This window comes from Buteo buteo, chromosome 9 (assembly GCF_964188355.1).
Source record: "Buteo buteo chromosome 9, bButBut1.hap1.1, whole genome shotgun sequence".
NCBI lineage: Eukaryota > Metazoa > Chordata > Aves > Accipitriformes > Accipitridae > Buteo > Buteo buteo.
Window position 1 is genome coordinate 39855945 of NC_134179.1, and position 23422 is coordinate 39879366.

A 23422-nucleotide genomic window follows, 5' to 3' on the forward strand; every position below is an offset into this window, starting at 1 on the left:
GATCTCCTTGAGAAAGCAGGATTGAATGTATCCAACAATAGTGAGAAGATTCTGAAGGAGATAAAACGGCTTGTGTCTTCCTCTCATACAAAGGAATTCTGAATACTAGGGGTTTTTTTCCTTTAGTACAAGATAACAAATTTATGAGTTGCCTTAAATAGTATACTTTACCCCACTGCAATTTTCATTTGGGCCATTTGGTATTAGTCTTCATACTGTGCTCTGGACAACTGTAACGTAGATATTTCCTCTCAGCTACCTCTCTAAGTTCCTCTACAGTCAAAAGAACCAAAAAAAGATGCTCTTAGGGAATGAATCATTTGGCACATTTTAAACATATTTGTGAGAATAAAGCGCAAATGTGTGAGCAAGCCAGCTGCAGCGCGTTGGCCCCGGATAGAAAGTAAGCACCCACCCAGCCACTCACACACTCAGTCCCACAATGGCATGATGTTAATGGTATGTGATATATCTCTTTGGCCAGTTTGGGTCAGCTGTCCTGGCTGTGTTTCCACCCAGCTTCTTGCCCACCCCCAGTAGTGGGCTAAGTTCAAATCCTGAAGACGGTGAGCTCCACAAAGCAGCCTAACAGGGAATTTGCTGCCTCCAGACATTCATCCAGCGGGACCTCTGCAAGCAGAGAGAAAAAGTAGAGGGGACCACAACTCAGTGTGTATTGACAGTCTCATAGACTGCTGTACAGGAGCACTGGGAAAGAGGAACATGGGTCAACAGGTGTCAGCTGTGGGTTCAGTGGGAAAGGTCCAGAGCATGACTCCTCCCAGCAAAATCTTCTTACCAGCTTGGTCGTGCAGCCACCTACAAGCTTTGTCCTCCAGAAGCTCCAACCAAGATACCTTCCATTTATACTGGTACAACCAGACTAAGGCCAAAACTGTGGCCCAGACAGTTGGCTGCACACCCTGTGGGGGAAAACAGAACAATCAAGGGGAAGAAATAAAAAGAAAGATCAGACCTAAACCAGCACATGGAAAACGTAAGACCTCCACACATACATACAAAGTGTCTAAGCTTCTGAAATCCTCAAAATCAGAAAGATCCCGGATACTTCTGCTGATTCCACCCCACACCCTCCTTCCACAAGTGGAAAGGCTCTATATCCTGACTGCTTTGATTTCTTTCTCTCAGTTCAGCTCAGACTGGAAACTAGGAGCAGAGGAAGGTTCGGCTCATGACAATGCCTCACTCCTGCCCCTGATCTGCTTACCTTACTGGGCCTTTGTCCCTCGACATCAGCCTTGCTGAGCCCCAAGGCAGAGGCCAGGGCTGTGGTGAGGGCCCAGGAGCCATTTGCTTTCTGGAGTGCCACCACTACCCTGAGCCTGGAGAAGTCACACAGTCTTGTTGACAGTGGTGAAATTGTCCAGTCCCAACTGGTGTCAAATGCTGGTGGTTCTTCCATCATTTGCTCTTCAGGAGAAGGCTCCTGCTCTGGAAGACAGAAACATTCACACATCTCACATGAGATAGATAGGCAATGGCTAGTCACCTTAAATTCTGCCTTCTCCAGGTATACTTAACTGTCCTCCATCCTCTCTGGATTTTCCAATTTTTCTGAGTCCCCCACAAGCATCCTGAACTTTTTCCAGACCTCCCAGAGCATCCTCAGATCTTTGCAGTCCCTCATAAGTATCCTAAAATCTGTCCTATATGCTCTAGTTTGCCCAGCGTAATTCTATCTGAACACCCTTAATTCTGCCCATGAGCATCACTAATGTTACTCCTTCCTGCCACTTCCCCCATTATGGCTCATCTTCACTGTTGAGGGTCCCACAGGGGTCCTTCTCCATCATCAACTCTTAAACCCACCAGCCTCAGCATGAGCACTTCCTTTCCACATTCCAAGACATAAGACTTCTTTGAAGCTACAGCAGCACTGGATCACAAGAGATTGAAGGTGAGGAGGGTCAAGCACAGCCCATGGCCATTATAGTCCCAGGCATGGCTCAGTTCCAGAGCAGATTTAAGAGCTTTTATGGGCAGAAAAAGAAGCACTCGGGCACAGAGTAGTTGGGGCAGAACTAGGAGTCATTTAAGGCTGGCCCAAAGGTATGCAGAGGTTGGAAGGGACCTCTGGAAGTTATCATCTCATCCAAATCCCTACTCAAAGCAGGTCTCGTTAGAACAGCTTGCTCAGATACCTGTGTAGTCAAGTCTTGAATAGCTCTAAGGACGCAGATTCCAACAGTTTTTGATTATTCTTATGACTTAAAAAAAATAAATTTTCTTTATACCCATTCAGCATTTCCCATGTTCCAACTTGTGTCTGTTGCCTCTTATCTTAATACTGTGCACTTCCAAGAAGAGTCTGCCTCTGGCTTCTATTTTCCTCCAGTCAGCCAACTGTAGACAGAAATAAGGTATCCTCTTCTTAAAGATGAACAAACCCAGCTTTCTCAGCCTCTCTTCACGTGCCATGTGCCTGATCAGCCCCGTCAGTTTAGTGGCCCTCCACTAGATTCGTTCCAGTATGTCAATGCCTTTCTTGTAATGGAAACAGAAGCTGGACACAATACCCCACCATGCAGGCTAGCAAACGGTGCTGAATAGAGAGGAAGGATAACCTCCCTGCACCTAGTGGCTGCACTCTTGCTAATACAGCCCAGGATGCGGCTGACTTGCTTTGTTGCAAGTGCATGATGCTGACTTCTGTTCAGCTAGTTGTCCACTAAGACCCCAAGATCCTTTTCTGTAGAGCTGCTTCTTTGAGTGTGTGCGCCCTGGGCTTGTGTTGTTGCACAGGGTTATTCCATTCCTGATGCGAGACTTTGCACTTGTTTTTACTGAATGTCTTGCAGTTCCTGTCAGACCATTTCTCCAGCCTGTCCCTGCCTTCCACTGTACTGGTCACACACCTGCTGCTCCCAATTTGGTATTGTTCATAAACTTGCTAGGAGTGCACTCTTCACTGATGTCCAGGTCATTAATGAAGATGTTAAATGGTACTGTTACCATGAGAGATCCCTCCGGAATTGCACTGGGCTTTGGCCACCAGCTGGACTCTGAACTGCTGATAACTGCTCTCTGAGCCCAGCAGTTTACCCAGTTTTCCACCAGCCTCATTGTTCACTTAATCCAGCCAATATCTCATCAATCTGATGATAAGGAGAGTTTAGGAGATTGTCAAAGGCCATGCTAAAGTCAGGGTATACAGAATCCACTGCCCTTCTCTTGTCCACAGTGCCAGTTACCTCATCTGTGAGGTTGGCCAGTCATGATTTGCTTTTGATGAACCCATATGGGATGGCCCTTCTAAGAGGATTTGCTCCGTATCCTTCCTAGGGACTCAGGAGAGGCTGACTGGCCTGTAGGTCCCTGAACTCTTCTTCTTCCCCTTCTTGAAGATGGGTGAGATGTCTGACCATTTTCCAGTCATCAGGAACCCCTCTCAGTCGCCATGATCTTTTGAAGATGATAGAGCTGCCTTGCAGTGGCCTCAGCCAACTCCTTTGGCGCTCTTGGATGCACCCAATCCCATGGACTTGCGTAGGTCTAACTGGCCTGCGTGATTCCTATCTTCTTCTACTGTGGGTACTGTTTCACTGAGCCCAAAAAGTTCGAGACTGTGACAGCCTTTTCCACATCCTTTGTCACTGAGTCCCCTGCACCACTGACCAAGATGCCCACACTCGCCTTAGGCTTCCTTTTGCTGCCAAGGTGCTTAGATATGCCTTTCCTGTTGTCCTTCAACTCCCTGACAAATTTCAACTCCAGCTGAGCTTTGGCTTTCATAACTCCATTTCTACATGTCTGGGCAATGTCTTTGTATTGTTCTCAAGTAGCCTGTCTCCACTTTCACCTTTGCATACTTCCTTTTTGTGTTTGACCTAAGGAACTCTATGTCCATCTACGCTAGCCTTCTGGCACACTTCCTTGAATTTCTGCCACTGGACTGGACCATCCTTGATCTCAGAGGATTGGGTCATGGAAGATCAACCAGCTATGTTGGACCCTTTGCCCTCCACAACAGTTTCCCACAAGATCCTGAACAAGGCAAAATCTGTTCTTCTGAAGTCCATGAGTTGTAACTCTGCTGTTTGTCTTGCTCATTCCGCTCAGGATCATAAACTCCACTCTCATGATTGCTGCGGCTAAGGCTGCTCTTGACTTTCACACCTTCAACAAGTTCCTCCTTGTTTGTGAGTAGCAGGTAAACAGAACATCTCTCCTAGCTGGTTCATCAAGCACCTGCATCACAAAATAGGCTTCAGTACATAACAGCAACTTCCTGGATTTCTTGCAACCAGCCAGATTGCCTTTCAAGCAGATATTGGGGTTTGTTAAAACTGGCCAGGAATATCAAGATCTGTGACTGTGAGGTGTTCTCCAGCTGCCTAAAGATGGCTTCATCTACCTCCTCTTCTTGATCCAGTGGATCAACACCACCTATGCTGACCTGTCATCTGATCCTTACTCACAAGCTCTCTTCCTTGGGAGAAGGGATGAATCAGTAAATCTCCATGCACTCAAGCCATTCCTTTGCATCAAATACAACCCATCCTTCTTAGCTTCCCACCCTATCTTTCCTGAAAAGCCTGTATCCATCCGTTGCAGGACTCCAAGCTTGAGAATTACCCCACCAGGTCTGTATCATCCTAAAGAGATCATAGTTCTGCAGCTGTGCACACTTCCTCCTTTCTGCGTCCCATGCTCCATGCATTTCTGTGCAGGCATTTAAGATGGGCCCCAAGTCATGCAGCTTTTTCAGGGGAAGTGTGAGAGCCTTCCCTGTCATCCTGCCCCCTACACACATCTGCTCAACTCCTTGTGCCCTCAGTTTTCTTCAGATTACTGTAGCCTTTCCTCAAGGCTACACACCTACTTTACAGCCCTCCTTGCTAGATTTGCAAGCCTGTTTGCAAAGGCACTTTTGTCCTACATGGTCAGATGAATCCTATTCCTTTTCAGTGACCCTTGTTCCTCAGAGAGAGTCCTGCAGTCATAGCAGTAGACGTCCTGCCTGTGACACCAGCCATGCAGCCAGTTGTTGACCTGCAAGATGAGTCCATTTCTACTAATCCTTTGCCTTTCACTGGAAGGACTGAGGACTGAGCCATGTGGGCTCCCATGCCCTTCAGCCTCTCCCCCAGGGCTCCATAATCACACATTATATGCTCCAAGTTATCCCTGGTACTGTCATTGCTGTCTACATGGAAGGGCAGCAATGGGTAATAATCCAAGAACCAGTCAAGCCTTGGCAGTCTCTGCAGCTTCTTCAGTCCTGGCCTCTGATGAGAAACACATCTCCTCCTGAAGCATGAGGTTGGGTTGGCAGCTGGGTGCCTCCATCCCCTGCAGGAGAGAGTGTCCAGAAACCATCACATGCCTTTCCCTTCTGCCTGGACACTAGGTTCAGGCTCAGCTGGCTCTGGATGCCTCCCCTGACAGGCCTTGTTTGTCCTCACCAGTGCCCATCCACTATACCTAGTGTGAAGTCGCAGGTCTGCAGGTCGAGCAGGAACCTTCCCCCTATTGTCAGAAGGCGCAGGCCTACACACATTTCCCCATTTTGACTCTGGCCTCCAGAGGTCCCATCCTCCTTGCTTCCCATAACTCAGGCTTTTTCTCCACAGACTTTCCACAAAGACCAGGGCAATCTCCTCATCATTCACCCTGATGGTGTGCAGTGTGCTCACTTCTTCCTTTTAGCTCCTTCAGTTAGCAAGTCCAAGTCTTGACCAGAACATACCTCCCCATAGAGGAGGGCACTTTCAGCCCTGTCCCCAGGGTGAAGCACCAGCCTCTCTCTTCAGCTCAAGACCTAGACAGCACTATCTTCCTTTTATGCTCTGTCTGGACTGAGGCTTCCAATGTACCAAGGGCAAATGCACCAGTTAGTGCTGGAGAGGGTGTTGCGTGACACACTGCACAACCTTCACTCAGCCCCACACAGGCCTGAACAGTTACTGGACCCCTCTGCACTCCTGCTGCACTAACTGCTGAGACAATTGCTATGTCTCTGTTAGCTAGCTCTATGTTCTTGCCTACCTGATACACAGCGGCTTCCCAAACACCAGCTGAAAAAGTGCTTGACGCCTTCTCCCACCATTAGAAGGCAGCAGGCATAGGCACTCCCTAATCAGGAAACAGCCAAGAGAAGCTGACCCTTAGAGATGGCTGAAGCACAAGTCTACAGAAGTTAACTCTCCTCATCAACAGCATTCACAAGAAGTTCCCAGCAGGTGATCCTTGGAGATCAGAAGGTGAGCCCTGGACAAGCACAAGGCTGGAAGGAGAGGAAAGGCTGGAAGCTGCTGTGTGAACGGCTATGTCTCTGCTAGCTGGCTCTTTTTTTGCTGAACGGTATGAGGGTAAAGCTAAAGATTCATGCAGATATTTTGTGACAAACTTAGCGTTTGGGTATGGAGCTAAGGATAGTTGGAGACAAGGATAAGGTTACTTCAGGGTTGTATTAAGGCATATGATTCTTATTTTCCAGCCCAGAGCTGAGATGTAGTTTGCTTTGTCTGTCACTCCATCCATCCCCAGCATAGTGACGATCAGGAAGTCTGATGAGAAGATAAGTGCTGAAAGGAGATTTCAACCCTGGTCCAACACATTTTGAGAATGCTTACCTAAGAAGTTTCTCCTTACCTTTACAGGATGCTGAAAGCTGGGTGAGTGCCTCAGTGTCAGGGGCTTTGTGACCAAGCATCTCAAGGCAGAACTGGCACTTCTGGACCACCCAAAACTTGGTGGACTTGAACCACACAGGCTGGAAGCCTCGCAACCAGAGCAGCTGGCAGGGAACCAGGTTGCAAGAGGGAGAGACCAACATGGAGGAGTCTGGAGGCAAAGAATCTGGGGACGGAGGCAGGGAGATGATGGTTAGACTCATAAGTATTAGAGATAGGCAAAAGTGTGGTCAGGCCCACAGGATAGGGGGCTGCAGATGGTGAGGAGGCATCAGACCAATAAGTCCTGCTTTCCCCTCCGAGTCCTTTCCCCACCGTTTCTGGCCTTACCACAGTGCCAGGCATCCCTCTGTTTCATGCGTACTGCCACATTGGATGTGAAGGGGGACGGAACCCCCACGCTGAGGCTGGACTTAACTGCGCTGTGTTGGATGTCCTTCTCTGCCCTGCTTGTCCCCTCGCAGGCCAGTTTCCACAGCAGGTGCATCATGGCCATGCGGTGCACAGGCAGCCTGCAGGGGCAGGGAGTTAGTCCTTGGTTCCACCTCGGGGAGGGCCGTGGGATACATGGATTAAAGAGGAGGGGGCAGGGGAGTAATGGTCACCCAGGTACTCTCCCAAGGTCAGGGCAGAGGGGACAAGGAGGGAGCATGGATGCCCAGATTCTCTTCCCACCTCAGGCTACAGTGGGAAGGATGCATGCGAAGGAAACCTGCTGTCCCTCCTCCAGACCTTGCCAATGCCACTCTGCCTCATGGGCAAGTGTGTTACCCTCTCACCTGCCGTCTGATGATGGGGACAGTGAGAACCTGAGTGTGTAATCGAAGGACTGGCTGCCCACGTGGTACTGAAGGGTCACGGATCCCTCGCCCACCTCTGCATCCTGGTGACACAAGGGAAAGAGTCAGACAGAAAAGTTCATTTGCTGGGCATAGGCAGCCTGGCTACCTAGATTCCCTCCCTGCTCCACTAAGGTAGTAGATTTCCATGGTTGGAGCAGAGGCAGTGATGTCTCTGGGGGCAAGAAGAGGGTTCACAGAGGCCTGATTATGGTCCCTCCCAGGTCCAACAGAGGTGAAGGACTTCCAGTGCTGGGAAGGTGAAGCAAGGAGTAGCTCCCTTACCTTCCAGAAAGCTCTGCCCCAGTACATATGGTTCCTGCATCACTCTCACCTGTGCTTGCCCATGGATCTGGGCATAGATGGAGATCTGATGTCCCTGGAAGATCACCTCAGGAGCTTTTCTGATCATTGACACCTCCAGGCCAGGTGGAAGGTCCCAATGTAGTGAGATCCCACTAGCCACAGGTTGCAGAGCCTGCTGCAGGCATTTCACTGCCTGGTGAGGGGGAAGAAGAGAGCACAGACCACTTGGGTTCCCTCCCAGTTCTGAGTGGGAGGGGGGGAATTTGGAGAGGGTCTCTGAATTGGAGTGGATGGTGGCATTTGGATTGCCTTGCATGTTTAGGAGAGCCATGGGAGGTATTGAATAGAGCAAGAGGGGTGCTGGAAGCCCAGGCACCTGGGTCATTACCTCGGATGTCATGTCCATCTTAGAGTGGAGGCACACACATTCACCTTTTGTCTCCAGGGCCATAGCCTGGGAAAGCTTGAAGCTGTCACAACTGTTCGTAGGAAAACAGAAACACCTGTACAGGAAAAGAGGGGGCAGTTACAGATGGGACAAAGGTGAGAGGCACAAAGGACAAGAGTGGTAAAAGGACAAAGTCTGGAGAGGTAAGGATGCTTCTGAGCATAGAAATGGAACTGTGACTCAGTTTTCCCATTCACTCTGGGGTGAGTGATGTTGCCTGATGAGCAGGGAGACAGTGAGAATGGGTTTTGGGCCTGCAGAGTGCATTGAGGTATTGCATGGTGAAGGTGAAGAGGAAAAGTGCTGAGAAGAGTAGGGAAAGACTGGGGGAGAAGGCCTGCTAGATGAAGAGTATAGACAGTCTTGGTGAGGTAAGGAAAGTATGTGGGGGTTTGCTGAAGTTCCATCGAGGTAAAGGGAAGATCTGGGGCACACTAGGATCTGGAAGAATGTTTGAAGAACTCCGACAGTCAGGGGGAGAGGAATGTTGTGGGTTAGCATGTTGGGGGACAGGAACAGGGCTCCCCCATTACCGGTGGTGGTCCCGGTAACGGTAGACCTCAGCCATGACAGCTTCCTCTTCGTTGGAGATCTTCCTTTGGATGAAGATGAAAAGCTGAGGGAGAGAGGAGGGGAAACAAAGATTGCCAGGGCTCAGCACCCCCATAGAGGAAAGACACCCTTCTAAAATGCAGGCAGCCTTCCCAATTTGCTCCCTTAACCTCTCACGCCCGCTGGCCTTGAAACAGGAAAAGAGATTGTGTGTCTCCTTTCATTAACACCAGGACACCTCTTAGCACAAAGAGGTACCCCACAAGGAAGATCCACCTTCCCCAAGTGCGGGCAAATTCCACAGAAGCCCTCCCAAGCTGCCCTCCCCAAAGATGGTGTCACTTTTGGCCATAAGGATGCCCCCCACATGCCAACTCCCAGTGCAAACAGCAGCGGAATATCTCACCCTGAGCCCTGAAGTCTACATTTACCCTATTGTTTACACCCATTCCAATCCCCATAACCCTTTGGCCCCCTGATACCTGGCGGGCATGGCCATGAAGGTGAGGAGTGCTGTAGATAGACCTTAGGAGGCCCAACAGGTCACAGCCCCCCAGATCAGGGCAGATGGAAGAGATGCGCCCCACTGCATTGTCCATGCTTTCCTGCGTGTATTCCACACTCTGCCTGTGGGAGGGCACCCAGGGTGTCAGAGGCGGGAAGAACCTGGCCCATGGCTACCCTCACATGGCCACTCCCTAGAAAAGCCCTACGTCACCACCAGTGCTACAGAAGCACCCTGAAAAGACGACTTACCCTCTCACTGTCCCCAACAGATCCTGCCTTATAACTGCCTTCCAGCAAGAGCTTATCCCATCGTTCCATCTAGAAAAGTCATACTCTACTTACCCTTTGGCCTTGCCCCATCATCACCCCCAACTCACGGATAGAAGGCATTGAAAGTGGCCCCAAAACTGTAGATGTTGAAGTAACAGCCCAGAGGCAAACTCTTGAGGAGGAAAAGCAGTGTGTTCTGGGGACAGATGGAGGGATGGGTAGAGCTCAGATGGGGAAGCTAGGCAGAACATCTGCCCACGTGAAGCAGCTTGCCTCTATCCCCACCAGCTGGGCACGACCAGTGTAGAAAGTCCCCCCTGAAGACCTCCTCTGGTGGTACCTGTGCATCCTGGAAGAGGCTGCGGTCCATGAGAAAGAGGAATTCCCCAGGCTGGCCTGGATTGGGCACCTCCTCAGGAATGTCGGGCATCAGTGTCACCATCACCACAGGGTCTCCCAGCAGAGAGCCTGGAGTGTGTGTGGGGAAACAAGGAGGCTTTTTAGGTTGGAGACCCCTTCCCTGTCCCTTTGCTTTTGTCCTCAGCTCTGACATATTGCCTGAAAAGCTCCTCAGATCCCCCCAGACTCCCTGACACCCTCTCCCTAATGTCCACTTCCACCCTCCTCGCTCACCAGGTGGGGCTTTGGGATCTCTCCTCTCCACCACAGCACTGAGAGTGTGAGGCCCTCTGTAATACACCAGCACGTTCAGATCACTGTACATCCAGGGTGACGATTTCAAGGAGACCTGAGGACAAGCAGGGTGTGGGGAGGAAAGAGAACCAAATAAAAGGATTGAGGAGTCCCAAGGAGCATCAGCAGGCTGTAGAGCCTTCACCTTTTGTCTCCAGGACCATGGCCTGGGAAAGGTTGAAGCTGTCACATCTGTTAGTAGGAAAACAGAAACACCTGTACAGGAAAAGATGGGGCAGTTAGAGATGGGACAAAGGTGAGTCTGCCTTTGGGACTTTGTCATCTGGCAGGGCCGTACCTCAGCAGATGTCTGATCTGGAGCCGTGTATTGCAGAGGAGTGTGGCTGCTGTTAATGGCTACGTGGGACACGCCATGGGCTGACTTCAGACAGATGTTGAAGTGCAGGTTTTCAGATATCTCCTTCTCAGAAGACATCCAGCCTGCAGGGAGAAAGAGGTGTGAGAAAGTGAAGGAAGAGACCCTCGCACAGCAGACAGCTATGGTGGGGCACTGTCTCTCATTGGTAGAGGGGAAATGTGGCATCTGAGATGTCCCTCACTGTGGTGCTTAGTGGAGTGGTGGTGGGGGGGGGGAATCTGTAGACTCACACTGTGGTTTGTACAGGGTTCTGTGAGGATCTCTTGCTGTGGGACATATGGGGAGAATTGTGGGGTTCCTGACTGTGAGGTGCAAGGGGGAATATTCAGATTCTCTCACTGAGGCACATGTGCAGAAAGGGGGTTGTGTCCCATGTCATGTGTCGTGTGTCGTCCACCCCCCGAGGGATGTTGGGGAGCCCTGTGTTCCTCCCTGGGGGAAACACCTGAGGGATCACTCACTGAAGAAGTTTCTCTCGGGCAACAGCTCGTGTGGCCAGCAAAACTGGGCAGCTCCATCAGGCTGCAGTGGCAGCTCCTGGACATAGCACAGGCTGATGGTCACCTCCCTGTTAGGAGGCAGGGTCCCCAAGAAACAAGCGAACACAGGACCCCAAAGATCGCACTGATCCTGCAGGTATCTTAAATTCTCCATGCCTGCAGTGCCTTTGCAGAGCTGCTGGGCCTGCCACAAAGTGAGAAAAATGTGTCACTGAGATCTCCACAGGATTTTATTCTCTCATCTCTACCCTTCATCCCAGTCCGCGGACCACCCCCTCCCACTGCAATCTCAGTACCTCTTCCTTCTCACAGAGCATCGCTTCAATACGAGTGTCCCCCATGGTAGCATAGAAGCTGTGTACCACAGTGTTAGAGTCCACAGGAAAGATGAACATGGTCTCCAGAGAGACTGGCTCCACATTGCGGAAAAACAGCTCAGACACCACATCAGCCACCAAGTCCTGGATGGTTACATTTACTGTCACAGTTTCCAGCTTCACTTTAGAATAGGAGTGAAAGAACCATATTCCCCTCTGGAATAAGCCTGAGGAAGACACAACAGCTGTCAGGCTCCCTGGCTGCCCATAGGAAACTTTAGATTTGAGGTGTCTGCTTGTAGTGGGAAACAGTTGTGTGTGCAAACCTGCCAGAGAAATGCCAGTTGCAGAAGCCGACAAATAGCAGTGAAAGGTCCCTGAGGCTGCCAACATGTTTCCCTTGGACCACAGTTCCTCATCTCTCTAAGTTCCTTTCCATCCAATGCACATGGCAGCTGTGCCCTCAGATCACCTAACTGTGCCATGCTTCGTCATAGTTCAGGCCTATCGTGGCGTTAAGAGGAGTCTGTCTGTCCCCTAGTACACAGCGTAAGACAGTCTTACAACTGAGCTTCATGCAAATGGCAGAAGGCGCCCTGCAGCTCCTCAAACCTCCAGACCATATCTCAGAGATTGGAGCAGGTCCCAAGACTAATGCTCCAAAGAGTTGAGCTTGATTTTCAACTTTTCAATCAAGCAGATATACTACTCATTTTGGACTACTGGAAGGGAAGGGGGACCATACCAAGGGCCCTTAGCATGGCATCAAAGGTAGAGTCACAGGAAGTCGCCTCATCTCCTCTTCATTGTTAGCAGCAGAGACATTTCTCACTGACCTCCCTTTCTCACTTGTCATACTTGTAGCGTATGGTTTATCTGAGGCCAACAATGTGTAGATCTGAATTTGGCTGGAAGATGGCTTTGGTGACCTCTCTGCCTGCTATGACAGCAGCCCATGGAAAGGCAACCTTCTCCATACCTTTGCCCTTGGTTTGAGAGGAAGAGCATCTCATTTTAGGGCAAGGTTTGGCATCAGTGGTGCATCAAACCTGATGGTAAAATGCATTGGAGTAGCGTCTTGGTCAAGAATGGTGTAACACTGCAGTAGGAATAGAGTGACACTTAGCAAAGGAAGGTATACGAAGACCTTCATAGGGGTTGCCATAATGTCTTGGAAGGGGATGGTATACAGAAGATGGCATAGTTCATCTGGAGGGGATGATGCAACTCACCAATCAAGCAATGCACCTAGGTATCACAACACAGTAGGGGATGATTTAGCACCACAGTAGACTAGGTGATGCAACATCATAGCACTGAGGAGTATTGCCCCCCATCCCACAATAGTAGACATCTCTTCTGCATGATTCTCCCACTTTGTGATGGTTTCCCTGGAAAGCCTTCAGCACTATGGGTGAGATGAATCGTACTTACAAAAACATCTTTTGCTATGCCAAACAAAAAAAGTGAAGGCTGACTATAGGCCATACCCCTCAGTTCCCAGAACAGGGTGAGATGTGCCACCCTGTCAACCACCCAGGAAACCAGTTCCTTCCCACATTACTCTCCCAGCTAAAATCTTCTCCACTGCTCACAGACGTCACCCTTTTGGCCCCAACTCACCCCTACGGATATAGCATTTGCTCAGGATGCCACTTTTCCTCATCTTGACTTTTTGGTTGAAGACAGCTTCTGTGTGGGAAAGAGCATCAAGTGAGCTATGAGGACCTTGTGAAAAAAACCTGGGCACCTCCATTTTCCCTTCCTCCAAGATATGGAGCTCCCCCCGCCACATACATGGGCCAAGATGAATCTTCCCTTCCTCACATCCCATGTCAGGATCCTTTTTGCCCCTCTCTCACCAGCCTGGTAGCAGATTAGTAGGAGACAGGCCTAGGATGGGAGTTGCAGGTGTCAAAAATACCTATTGGTTCAATGGGGTGGTGGTGCTTAGTTCATATTAGAGCACAGGGAAGGTGGGAGCAATGATGGGTCATAGCCTGAGACACAAGGTACAGCATGAGTTTGGGCCTGAGCAGTGATAATTGCACCTGGAGGACACTGGTACTAATGCTGACAGAGGAAGAAATGTGCAGAAGGGTGGACAGACAGAGCAGGAGAAGCACGGTCTGGGAGGATGGGTGGAGGAATGCATGGATTTGTGTGAGTTGAGTACTGTAGTTGCATAGTTGGAGAAGGCTGTATTTAGTGGCAGCAGGAGTGGATAGCAGAAAAAAAGTGACTGTGTGGGGAATTGGAGAGGAGAATGGATGAATGAATTAGTAGTTGGGATGTATGGATGCACATTCAGGGAAGTGGGGAGAAGCAGGGTGTTGGAGGAAATGACAGGACATCTAAAATGATATTGTTATCACTTAATATGTATAATATGATTGAAATAACCAGGGAGCTGCTAAAGTCCTGTGTATAGCCCCCATCAGTTAATATTTCAAATAGGGAAACAGTAACTAGACATGATTTAGGGTTTACGAACTAACTACTAGACAATGGGGCTTTGTAAGCAAGTATGATGTTTATGTCAGAAAAGGTAATGGATTGTGGTCTGGTCAATAAACCTTGAAGAACCACCTGGAACTGCCAAGATTAGGGAAGAAGGAGGTAAAAGGTAAATTCTAGGGGGGGGGGAATCATGTCCACCGACTCATTGACCACCTACTCAAATGATACCACCTACTTGAACGAAGAAAATGAAGGAAGAAGACAGAGTCTGTGCACTAATTTATACAAGAGGCGAAGAAGAAAGCACCAATCATTAAGGAAAATAACAATGAATATGTATTAGTTAAGTGTATAATTATGAGGATTTTTGAGACAAGGGTGTGCTGTCTTGAGACAGGCACCCATTCATGCGCATCAGTGAGATTAGTTTGAAAATACCACAACTCTCTTATTGGCTTGCACACCGGGTAAACAAACCCCATTTGTGGGACAACAATGCTAGACACCCATGTTTCAACAACTAAATCTCACCTCTCAATTTAAATAAGAGGAAGAGCCTCTTAGCACAGCAGCAGGATTCAGTTCAGGATTATTATGTATAAGTGTATTTGAAATAGATACATTCAGATTAACTTCTAAACCCCTGCAAGAGGGTTTGCCAGAGGGCACAGAAAGAGGAGGTGAGAATGGGGCACAGGAATGAATGAGGAGTGAGGGGGATGCAAGGCAGGGAATAAAATGAGGAAGGGAAGGAGGGGTACGCATTCTCTGCTGCAGTGATCCTGACGAGGGGACCGTTGTACACCGAGGAGTTAGCGGCCCACGTACCAGTTAACCTGAGGAGGCACAGGACCGGACTGGGCCATGCTGCACATACAGCTTGGCCTTCAGGCCTGTGCTGGGCTGTACAAATCCCATGGCTGCAGGATAACCTCAGCCAGCTCATCGTAACAGAGCTGTCTCTGGAACGCGCGCTTCGTGATACGCTGCGTGAGGCCCGTTCGATGCCGCACAACCCGGGGTTCCCAGCGTCTGAGGGGGGTGTAAGATTATCTGTGCTATTCTCTCTTCCTTCATGGTGTCAGCTCTAAGAAATGACATTTCAAAGGGTAGTTTGCAGAACCTGAATGCCTTTCTTACTGAGATCACAGCGAACCAGCACACACCTCCTGGGGCAAAACATTTGGCGCAGTTGGCGGCTCCCAGTGAGTCCTTTTCTGGAAAAAGGACAATGAGGAAGATATAGCCTGAGAGCCTGGCTGGCCTCTGCGCACAGCCACGGGGGCAGTCACAAGAAACTTGGCCCAGGTGGCTTTCCCAGCGATTTGGGAAAGTGAGGAGGAATTAGCTGAATGTGCCAGCCCAGCTGAAGTATTAACGTGTCTCAAGAAACGCGGGGTAGGGCAAGGAAGAGGCAAGGAAGACTTGTGCTGTGTGTGGTTGTTACTAACGTGCTCGGAGTGGACACGGGGACGTTTGGAGCTGAAGCAGCACAGCTGCGCAAGGGGGTCCCGGGCAGCAAATGGCAGGGCAGGGGAACGGGGCGGCCGGTCCCATGCACCGCGGACACACGAGCCGCTTGTGAGGGGGAAACACGGGTGGGAGACCTTGGGGATGGGGCATGAGTGCAGCAACAGCATCTCTTTGGGGCCGCCAGCGACGGAGGTGGTGAAGGAGAGGGTGTGAAGGGAAGCGTGGAGCCCTGGGACATTGGTCTTGGCCGCCACTCCCTCGGTCGCAGGGAAGAGGCACCTTCCATATTTGTGGTCCCCTCCCTGCAAACAAGCCCAGGGAAGAGGTGGCCCCTCTCCAGCGTGGCTCATCAGGGAGGTGGGAGGGTAAGGCGACAGGGGTCGGGGGAACGACTGTCACCCCTACGCTCTGCTTATAGCACTGTGGAGCCGGCGTAGTAAGCAGCTGGTTATGGCTTTCCTAGATACTGGGGCAGACGTAACCCTAATTCAGGGAAATCTGCCCCAGGATTAAAGTGATGACTGCCAACAAAATTGGGGTGGGGTGGAGGGCGGAAGAACTGTCTTGAAAAGTCTTTCTAAGCTTGCAGCCGGAAGGATGCGATGTGTGATTATGCAGCTCCCTCCCAGGCATGATAATGCAACACCAAGAGAGCTGGGAGGAACTGTCAGCTCCTGATGATCCTGCTCCGGGTGGGATTTCCAAGGGAATGGCTCTTGGGACCCTTCCTTTTGTTCCCCGGTGAAGAAGCATCTATGGCTCCCCTGACTCAGCCCAGGGTTAACAGCAGTCTTTTATCCTGTGTCAGTGCTGCCCCAGACAGACCTTCAGAGTTAATGGCCTCTTTTTCTTAACATACGTAAATATCCACAAGAATTAACCCAAGTTTTTCTTTCATGTAAATCTGGGATCTGTGCAGAGCAAATGCAGAGAGTGAGAAACATCAAAGAAAAAAAAGGCAGGAAAGTCGGCAGGTCCAAGCCCGACACCAGCGGACTTGGCCTAAACTCACCACCAAACGTAAGGACAGGTATAGTTCTCCTCGCTTTACTCATATGAGAAAGCACATTCGCTCTCTCTAGTCCTCTCTGAGACTTCCATCTTTAGTCAGCCATCCTTGCTGTCAGTTTCTTTAAACTGTACTGGGATAATCCTTCAAATTCTGGATGACCGTTTTCCTTTATTTTATTTTCTGTCAGGTAAGAGACTGGATTTACAAATATCATGATCTGTCTGTGTGCCTCCTTGTGAATTTGGACCTTAGCCTGCTGTCCTCGACCTTAGAGATCCCAAATGTGTAGGTTCCATTTGAACTAAGTGGCCTGGCAGGATGAGGCAGCAAACACAGGCAGACACACAGAAGCCTCCAAGCCTTTGCCAGAATATGGCAAGCGCAGACAAACACACGCACACATACACTCAGAACAGGTCTGCAATCCTTCCATGTGGAGGGAGGGAAGGATGGATGCACAGACAAACACACTCACCATGGAATAGCATCTTGCAGCAGGAGCAACGAGCAGACAGACACAGGAATGGCCCCACGGCTGAAATCTGTCAGCTGCAGCATGAAACGATGTTCACAGACGTGCGAGGAGGAGGAGGAGGAGGAGGAGGAGGAGGAGGAGGAGGAGGAGGAGGAGGAGGAGAGGAAAAGGAGGGCTGGTCTTTGCAGTAAGCAGCAGGGACAGATGGGAGCTGCAGTCAGTGCCGCAGTGCTTGGTCAAATTCCAGAAACAGGAACACTGCCAAGTGTGCACTCTGGGATATATGGTTGGGAACCAGGGGTGCTGCTAGCCCTGCCTGCTGGATGGGTAGGAAGCACTGGGTGTAGGGGTGCTCCAGGTCTCTGGGCAGCTGTGGGAGGTCAGTGGAGCCATGAGGAAAGCAGGAGTGATGGGGAACCCGCGCGGAGGGTGCTTTTTGGGCCTGAATTGGGGACCCAGGCTGGGGAGAGGGGAAGGGCACTAAAGGAGAACATGCTGTGGGTTGGCCCCACCCTGGTGGCTCCAAGCTGGGGATGCTGCCGGGGAAAGGCCTGTTGTGTGTGGCAGGGGCATCTTGGGGAGCGAACTGTAGCAGTGTTGCACAGGGTGAGGAGGGGGTGCATCCCACCACCCCCTGCCCTGTGGGGAGATGGGGGAAGGTTCCTGTGTTCCCCTGTGGGAAGCCTCCCCACCAGAAGCGAAAGTGGCTGTTGGGGAGGGAATCGTCCCATTCCTGCAGCCAAAGTGCACCCACACAGGCACTTCAGCCTACCTTCCTGACACCCTCCCCTGACTTTTCCTTTTCCAGTGGGTCTCATGGGGTCCAAGGGGATACAGGGAGGAAGCCAGTTTTGGACCCGTGAGGAAACCTTGGAAGAAGAGATGGGCATCTTGGGTCTTTATTCCAGACATTGCTGAGCTTGGTCAGAGTCATACACCTGCAGAAAAGTGAATGATAAAGCTCCAGACCTGGAAGGGGCACTGCTATGAGTGACATCTGGAAGCCTACATCCAAAGACAGGGGCCCATTTTCTTCAGGGACACAAAGACCTCCTTGTTCACCAAGGGACAGACTGTTTAGGTTGAGAGCTGAAGTCACCAAAGTACACTAGGTAGCTTGTGCACAATCTTGTCAGAGGAGCAGCTGTGGGGTAGCCTGATGGACATTCACGTGACTGGGGTAAAAGGCATGGTCAAATCCTGATTTGCTTCTAGAACAGTGAAATTTTCTTGTCCTTACTTTGCAGCATTTCAGTAACCCTGGTGTCATCAGTGTTGCTTTTCAGGAATTTTCTTCTCCAATGCTGATTATTAAAAATGTGCCTTGAAAAACTCTCAGAATTCTTTCCAGTATCGCCGAAATTTCTGATGAATACTGAGAGCTTGGTGGTCTGCTTCTGGATATAAACTGTGTTCAGTGCTTGAATGGATGAATGGATGAATTTGATCCTGGGCTCCCCGCTGAACTGAACCACCTTTTTCCACTCATCAGGAAAACTCATTACTGCAGAGAGACAGTTTGGACACTGCACTGAGTGTGTTTCCATCAGTGCACCAGCAGCCCCTGCATTTTAAAATGTTCATTCGCAGTGCCCCTCCAATCCTGCAGCACACACCCTCAGTGATGTGCTTAAAAAGGAAAAAAAAAAAGAAAAACAAAAGTAGACCTTCTGGTAGCTTGCAACATGACTGTGTCTTCATTTCAGCCTCTTTAAACTGGACATTTCCTTCAAGAGAAAACACCTTTGTAGAAGTCACTCCACTGTAGAAGGCCACTAGATTAATCAAACATGTCATGCCCTTAGTGAAGCCATAAGAATCAACGTAAGTTCCTTGTTAAGTCTGGGGTCTGCACAGAGCAAAAGTAGAAAAGTCTGTCCTGGTTTCAGCTGGGATAGAGTTAATTATTTTCCTAGTAGCTGGTACAGTGCTATGTTTTGAGTTTGGTGTGAGAAGAATGTTGGTAACACTGATGTTTTCACTTGCTAAGTAATGTTTAGTCTAAAGTCAAGGATTTTTCAGCTTCTCATGCCCAGCCAGCAAGAAGAAATATTGCTATTTACCTCTTTGCTATCTGTCTATTGTTTTGTTTGTGTTTATATTTTTCTTTTTTTTGCTGACAATGGTTCTTAGCATTCTTTTGGCTATAAACAGTATATGAATTTTAAATGAACAGTTCCAACAATTACTTTGACATTTCCAAAAAAATTCATCCCTCTATTCCAGCCGAATCCACTGTTCATATTTGAAATTTCTTTTGTTATAACTTCCCACGTTCCCATCATGGAAATGTTGAAAAATGGTGTTAACTTCAGAGAAGAAAAGCCATCCCAAGCAAATGTTCCTATCTGTAGCTCTATCTCATTAACTCTGTAACTCCTGAACCAGCCAATCAGGTTGGTTACCAGTTGTCCTGTCCATCTGCTAAGTTATCTGGCAAGCCAATGACATTCTCTTCTGCATGTGCATTCAGTTTTCTCAATTTGTTTCTGTTCATTCTATTGTTTAAACTTTACTTAGTCGAATTGCCTCTGAAATTTTCTATCACCTGTCCATCTCTCCATTGAGCCAGCTCTTTTCAGGGTTCATATCCTGAGGAAACTGGAGTTCAAGGGGACCAGAGTAAAAGATATGACTTTTTTTAAAGTAAGATTTTTTTCTCTCTTTCATTAAAAAAGGCCTTGCAATTCTTTTGCAATGGTGATGAATATTCCTCCTGTTTCTGCACATAGTGAGTACAACAGTTAAAGACAGTGCTGATTAGAGCAGACAAAGGCGTTGTAAATGAAGCCTTTGACACCACTGTGGGCTGCAGTGACAAGAGAATAGACTGTAATAAGAACTGTCTTATTCCCAGTACGTGAATCAAAGTTTGACTCTGGCCACTCGTTGCTTGATCACAAAGATACTTTTCCCCTCTCTGCCTGATTCCCACCAGGCTATAAGCCAGGCTAATTTCCTTTCAAACTTTCTCCATTTCCATTCTTCTTGTCATACATAATTAAAACAAATGACAAATGAAACCTATGCTGCATGTATCCATTGAAACACACCTGGGAGCTCCCTAATTAGCTACACAATGCTTACAGCTCTCCTGGGAGTGGCAGAAAACCAAACACAGAGCTCATTACGGCTGTCCGCAGTTTAATGAGCCCCTTGAGGAATGTGGTACTACCTCCCTATTACTTTGTAGCTGTGGCAAAATCTGGCAAGCTGCCTTGAAGGAATGACAGGCAGAAGCAGCAAGAAAAGTTACTTGGAGTTTTAATGGAGCCCAGTGTGAGATGCGAGACCAGAAACGTGCTTGGACAGTGTGTTCCCACCAGGGCTCATTAGCGCAGAAATTCACAGACCTTGATTACAGGCAGCACAGAAAGCCATAGACTTCTCCTGTACCACACTGCCCTTACAGAAGTCAAACAGCAATCCCCAGGTGCCAGGAAGGTGGTCCTTTCGGTCAGCAATCCCCGCACACTGCATGTGGCAAGGAAATGCCGTGGACCCCGCTCTCTAAACCTGCTCTTCCAAGACACTGGCAGATGCACAGGTCCTGCTCTCCAGGCTTCAGTTCTAATGATCAGCCAAGACACTGTGACTGCAACATGTCCTGCTGACACATTCGTGAGCCACAAGCCTGCTGACAGGCTCCATCCTAACAACTCCCTCCTTCCACCTCAGTCTGGGCCATCTCTGGGTTCAAACACGTACAGGCTTAAATGTTGCACCTCAGCCCCCATCCTCTGCTACCTTAAACCTTGAACATCACCTTCTCTGCTCCATGAGCTCAAAACCGTGAGCTTAGTGGCTTCTCTTGATGCCCATATATCCCACTAACTCTTGCCAAAACTCTGACCGTGCTTCAAGTAAGGAACTACAACAGTCCACCTTATGACTGATGTGAGAACACATTCCAGCAATGTTCATTCTTACAAAGGACATAAAACAGACTGAACAAAGGACTCCTTGGCACTGCCCCTCTGCTTCCCAAGTTCTGCTCTCTGCCACTCACGGCGAACACTCGCACCTGATCCCGTCACCATCGCTGAATCAGCATTTGTTCACGCCTTTGGAGCAAAACCTCAAGTCTACCTCATAACAAAAGCAGAATATGGACTTGCAAATAGTTTGAGATGCCCTGGAGTACCCCACCTGGCATCCAACTGCCTATTCAGAAGTGTGGTTTTCTTATAGTTTCTACATCATTTTTAGTGGCCTTGTTATCAATTAATACGTATAATAAGATTGAAATAACCAGGGAGCTGCTAAAGTCCTGTGTACGGCCCCTATCAGTTAATATTCAAAATAGAGAAACAATAACTAGACATGATTCAGGGTTTAGGAACTATTAGACAATGGGGCTCTGTAAATAAGTAGGATGCTTATGTCAGAAAAGGTAAGGGATTGTGGTCTGATCAGCAAACCTTGAAGAACGGCTTGGAACTGCCAAGACAGAGTAAGAAATAGGTAAAAGGTCATTAGGTAGGACCCACCCAATGCTCGTTTCTTAGGGCCTGCACTGATGTCTTTGACAGGCACAATTAGGAGGTAAAAGGTAATATAAAAAAGGGGGAGATCGTGACCACGGACTCATTGACCACCTACTCAAAAGATACCACTTATTCAAATGATACTGCCTACTCAAAAGACGACAAGGAAGGAAGAAGATAGAGTCTGTGCACTAATATACATGACAGGTGAAGAAGAAAGAACCAATCATTTAGGGAAATAACAATGAATATGTATTCCTTAAGTATATAAATGTGGGAATTTTTGAGACAAGTGTGTGCTGCCTTGAGACAAGCACCCATTCATGTGCATCAATGAAATTAATTTGAAAATACCTCGACTCTGTGTGTTATTGGCTTGCACACCGGGTAAACGAATCCGCTTTTAGGACAGCAGCCTGATGAGAATGCTCAGGTACCCCAGGGCACCTCCAATGTTTGGGCATGTGAAATGAGCTCTGTACAGCTGTACTAGGCAACCCAGAGGTGTGCATAATGATTTGCATGAATTCCAGAAGCTAAACAGAGTTAATTCCATTCTGGCTGCTGTAGTGCTCTAGTCACAACTAGATCACAAGAACCGGCCTGAGAATTATCTTTTCAATCTATAGTACAACAAAGGTGATATGTAAGTCTGAAGTAGTCATGTTGGCTCTAGCTGTAGTCCTGGAGAGAGAGGACCACCTCCAGAAGACAGCTCTTTCCACATGCCCGTGAGACATTCCTTGCCACACCACTCATCAGGCACCCTTTTCTCTGCTACATGTCTAGATTTGCAGCAATAATATTTCAGCTGTACTGTGGCTGACATTTACTTGGACATTCCAGAGTCCCTCTAGATGCATGGGGTGCAACCAGGGTGTGAATCATGTAGGTTTTCACTCCATTCCTGAATTCAAAGTTCCGACTGTCCACAACGAGGCAATCTTCATTCGCACCTGGGCTCCAGTAAATCCACCAACTCCCTCTGTGTTGTGGTGGGACTCGGGCTTCTTTGTTTCAGGGACCCCAACCCCAGACAAGAGGAACGAGACCGCATCTTTGGCTCCCTCTGCAGTTCTCCATCAGTACCGCAGAAAGTCTTGCAAATTCAGACGCTGCTGGTCGCCTTTACGCACACAGTAATTGTTGAAACAGTTTCCCGCATTTTCCTTGTTTATCCTTTTACAACTGATGCAGCAATAGACGTTCTTCTTGTGCCCTCGACATCCCTTGCAAAGCTGAACGAGAGGTGAGCTTTCCTGGCTTTCCTAACACCTTCCCTACATGCCCTGGCAGTGTCTCCAATCCTTAGTTTGTAGCCTGTGTGTCACCTTTTTGCATTGGAGCTCTGTCACGAGCTCCCTGCATAGGCAAGCCAATCTCCTGCTAGGCATACTCGTTTTCCAGAGTGTCAGGATGAACTGTTGATGCACTGGGGAGGATGCTCTTCTCAAAGACCTCCCAGGTTTCCTGAGCTCCACCAGTACCACCTCTCTGTTACGTATCAGAACGTACATATCTCTAGCTGGACCAGCTGTCTGGAAAGACACTGGAGGTTCATATTTCTCCCCAGTTTAAACAGTGAGTTCAGGTGAGACAGTCAGGGAACCATTCAGGTGTCAAAACGTAAGGGTCTAGTATAGATTTAGGCAGCCTAAGGTGTCTCAAGCATGTGTATGGAGCTTTCAGTTATGGTGCAAGGCCTCCAGAAGTCACCTTCTGGACAAGTGGCTGGCGGTCACATAGGGAGGACAAACTTGAACTACGCTAGACTTCTGTGCTTAAGAATGTGAATTGCTTCTCCACCTTAGTCAGCACCAAGGGACGCACTTTCAGCCATCACCGTGCTAAATTGCTTCAGCTATATATTTTTTTAAAGTAAATTCTATGTGCTAGGGCCCGGGTTCTGGCCCAGAGGTCAGCTGTCATAGTCTGGCCACATCCATTCTACCACACTCTCCTAGCTGCAAAAGTTGAGAATCCCCACCCAAATTGCCTGCTGGTAGTAGACTTCGGCTCATGCTAAATCCTGACTTGTTCCTGGGGGT

The 23422-nt window shown here is 48.9% G+C and overlaps 1 protein-coding gene across 1 annotated transcript; it reads right to left on the reverse strand.

Annotated features, from left to right (window-relative positions):
• Positions 1–666: 666 nt before the first annotated feature.
• On the reverse strand, positions 667–13150 carry LOC142034879 (von Willebrand factor A domain-containing protein 5A-like). The gene is given in 17 exon segments (XM_075036702.1): positions 667–729; positions 732–923; positions 1229–1452; positions 6616–6822; positions 6987–7168; positions 7436–7539; positions 7830–7994; positions 8190–8304; positions 8783–8865; positions 9284–9428; positions 9686–9774; positions 9919–10046; positions 10212–10326; positions 10570–10712; positions 11112–11334; positions 11447–11694; positions 13091–13150. Coding segments are annotated over 17 exon segments (2469 nt in total). The 5' UTR covers positions 13134–13150.
• Positions 13151–23422: the final 10272 nt, after the last annotated feature.